This window comes from Otolemur garnettii, unplaced genomic scaffold, assembly GCF_000181295.1.
Source record: "Otolemur garnettii isolate 467f Iridium unplaced genomic scaffold, OtoGar3 scaffold00116, whole genome shotgun sequence".
NCBI lineage: Eukaryota > Metazoa > Chordata > Mammalia > Primates > Galagidae > Otolemur > Otolemur garnettii.
The window spans coordinates 4437694-4440989 of NW_003852511.1; the positions used below are offsets into that span (position 1 = coordinate 4437694).

At 54.0% G+C, this 3296-nt stretch overlaps 1 protein-coding gene across 1 annotated transcript in view; it reads right to left on the reverse strand.

Annotated features, from left to right (window-relative positions):
* Nucleotides 1-2326, reverse strand: part of B3GALNT2 (beta-1,3-N-acetylgalactosaminyltransferase 2) — a 55049-nt gene extending 52723 nt beyond the window's left edge. The window contains exon 1 of the mRNA XM_003797443.2: nucleotides 1983-2326. Coding sequence (XP_003797491.1) covers nucleotides 1983-2094 — 112 coding nt within the window. The 5' untranslated portion in view covers nucleotides 2095-2326. The remainder of the gene's footprint in view (nucleotides 1-1982) is intronic.
* Nucleotides 2327-3296: the final 970 nt, after the last annotated feature.

Sequence of the window (3296 nt, forward strand, 5' to 3'; positions counted from 1 at the left end):
CCACTGTTGTTTTAGCTGGCCCAGGCCAAGTTCAAACCCGCCAGCCTGGGTGTATTTGGCCAGCGCCCTACCCACTGAGTTACAGGCACCGTCACCCTGTCCCTTTCTACATCTACTTCTTCATTTCCTCGATCTAGCCTGATCTAACTAGATGGCAGATAAAAGCATCACCCAAACACTAAGGGTAGGAAAATCTTTTCTCAAACTAAGAAACTGCCCGGCAGGTCTACTAAGATTTAAGCTTGAAGGCAGAGCTTTTGTTGGTTTTATTAAACCCTGAAGACTGGTAAGGTCATAAAAATTCTAAGGATGTTTTGCAAGTAGATTCCAGTAGGGCTCATCTATATTAAAAAAAAAAAAGAAAGAAAGAAAGAAAAAAAAAAAAAGAAAGAGGCCAGATGCTGTGGCTCACTCAGGCCTGTAATCCTAGCACTGTGGGAGGCCAGGCCTGATAGACTGGCTGAGCTCTGGAGTTTGAGACCAACCTGAGCAAGAGTGAGACCCTGTCTCTAGTAAAAATAGAAAAACTAGCCAAGCATGTGATAGGCACCTGTAGTCCCAGCTACTCAGGAGGCTGAGGGAGGAGGATTACTTGAGCCCAAGAGTTTGAGGTTGCTGTGAGCTATGACGCCACAGCACTCTACTGAGGGTGACAAAGAAGACTGTCTCAAAAAATAAAAAAGAAAAAAATCTGTAAAACACAACCCTAGCAGATGTTACCAAGCATTAAACATATGGCACTTTTCTCAGTTCAGTTTATAAAAACCTTAAAAACACAAAACCCCAACCTGTTAACAGGTTAAATGCACTGTTAACACTGTACTTTCACTAAATCAGTGAAGCGTTGATTCTATTCAGGTTACACAAATCCTTTTCAAAGAGCTGGTGGTTTGTCTGATAGAAAAGGAGACTGTTACCAAAATAACCCCAATATAATCTCATATAACAGTGGGATTGTTTTGAGTACTGCAGTACTTTCTATTTATAAGGTTCACTGGGTTGAGCTGCAAATACTCCATTATAATTTTTCAAACTTCTGTAGAAGAACTGCTTTGGGGAAAAAACGTTAATAAGAAAAAAAATCTCAATGTAGCTAAAAAAACAAAACGGCTATTTCCTTATTTTAAGAGAGCTTTCTGGGTTTGTTTTATGTATCCTAGCGCAAGCCCTTAAAAAAGAAGGCAAGACTAGAGGGACGCCTAAAGTAGCGCTCAGGGTGGTGGGACCTATTAACGAAATAATCCACTGGGTACCTACTGTGGGCAAAGCGTTCTATTAAGATGTGAAGCGAACAACAACGAATATTTCATTGCTATGAGAGATTATGTTTTAGGGCAAATGGACATGATCGTTAGGAAATTTGGTATTTCCATGCAACTTCATTAGCAGGCTACGAGAACCAAAGTTAAGGGGACTCCACTCGCGGCCAGGCCCTTTTCCTTGTCTAGACCTGTTTAACCGACTTACATCATAATCAAAGAATACAAACCACAGCACGTTCTCATAGCCAAGTTATTCCTTAAAAACACAACCGAGTCACCTTCTTAAACACAGACTCACACTACCCATGGCACTCAAAGGGAGGACCGACAACTTGAAGGGGGGAGAGAAAACTTTTGAACCCGAGCTTGCAAAGCAGCCCAAGGGTACACGAGGCTCTGCTCCCCCGTCGGACAACGCCGCCCAGGCCTGGGGCCAGTCTATTAAGGACTTGCAGCTGCGGGCACCGGCTGTGCGGCGGTTAGGGACGCGGGGAGGTGAGAAGGGCCTGAGAGAGAAAAGCTCCCCACAAGTTGGCCCGATGTTCACGCTCCAAAAATGAAAAGCAGCATTTGTTCCGTCTGCGGCCCGTCGCGTTTGGCCCTTCCCCACCCCCACCCCAGCAGCTCCCGGCGGGACTCCGCGGCACCGAGCCGCACCGGAGTCGGAGCCCGGCCCCCCGCCCTCCGCGGCCGCCGGCCCGCCCGGCCCCAGGACCTCACCTGCGGGGCCCGCCCCGGAGGCGCGAGCGGGCAGCGGGGAGCGCAGCCTCAGCCAGAGGTGCAGCGCGGCCCCGAGCACACACGGGCACAGCAGCACCAGCCAGTTTCGCATTGGCCGCCCCCGCCGGCTCCACCTCGCGCCCCCGCCACGCGCCGGGCTCTCCCGCGTCCCGGCGGAGAGGGAGGGGACCTGCACGTGCGGATGCTGAGGGGCGGCGACGGACGCCTGCGCCACCACTCCGGGCACGCCCGCTCTCGCGCCCGGCGCCGTCAGGAATCCCTGCGGCTCCCGGCCCCGCGCCTCGGGTTCTTTAGACCCCGGGCGGCGGCCGAAGCCCCGCCCCCTCCGCGCGGCCTTCCCACAGGCTCCGCCCACCTCTTTCCTCCCACTCGCTCCGCCCTCCTCTCGCTCGTCCCCTCCTGCGCCCGCCGGCCTGCCGGGAGTTGAAGTCCTGCTCTGGGCCCAAGCAGGAGGTGCACTCTGGAGCATGAGGCCTGAAAACTACATTTCCCCTAATGCTATGCACGCTGTTCCGACACTCGGGACGCGAAGGCGAAATTCGAGGCCTCACATGGAACATGCGCGTCCCTTCTCGGAGCCTGCTGCCCTCTAACGGCCGAGGGGAGGTAGTGCCAGGTGCCTTGGCGCAGGGAGGCTGCCCCAAGCCGGGAAGGGAAACGCGGTTTAGACAAAGGTCGCTGTTTGCCTCGGATGCAAGAAGATCCGAGTGACTCTTGTTTGAAATCACGCCGTGCTTCCCTGTGCCGGAGCCTCGCTCGCTGGTCTACTGCGGAAGATGGAATCCGGTGACGTCTTCTTGGCCCAAAGAGCGGGACGAGAAAGCGCCGCGTGCCGTGTCTTGAACGGTGAATCATCAGGGATTAGCGCTGGTGCGGTGTGTTCTCGGCTCTTTGCCCGGTTCTGAGCTCTAGGAATGCAGGATGAGTAAGGCAGATCCCCGGGGATCAAGCTGTGGAGTAGAAGGGCGACAGTCCCTTCGAGGGTAGAATTGCACATGACCCGGGCTCACACTGGCGCAGTCAAGTTGGAAGAGTCTCAACCAGGACGTGTGCCGGGAGAGCGAATGCGGGCTCGCTGGACCTGCGAGGGGCTTCTGCCCCTTGGAGATGAAACTCCGCCCCGCGGTGCACCTGCGGCCCCGGCGTGAGCCCCCCGCCCCCCGGCCCGCATTCGCCCAAGAGGGGAAGAGGCAGTGAGGATACTGGTGATAAGAAGGTGGGGGAAAGAGAAAGAGTGCCTAGGCTATGATGTGTGTGTGTTAATTTGTTTTAATTTCCACAAGTTGTTCAGAA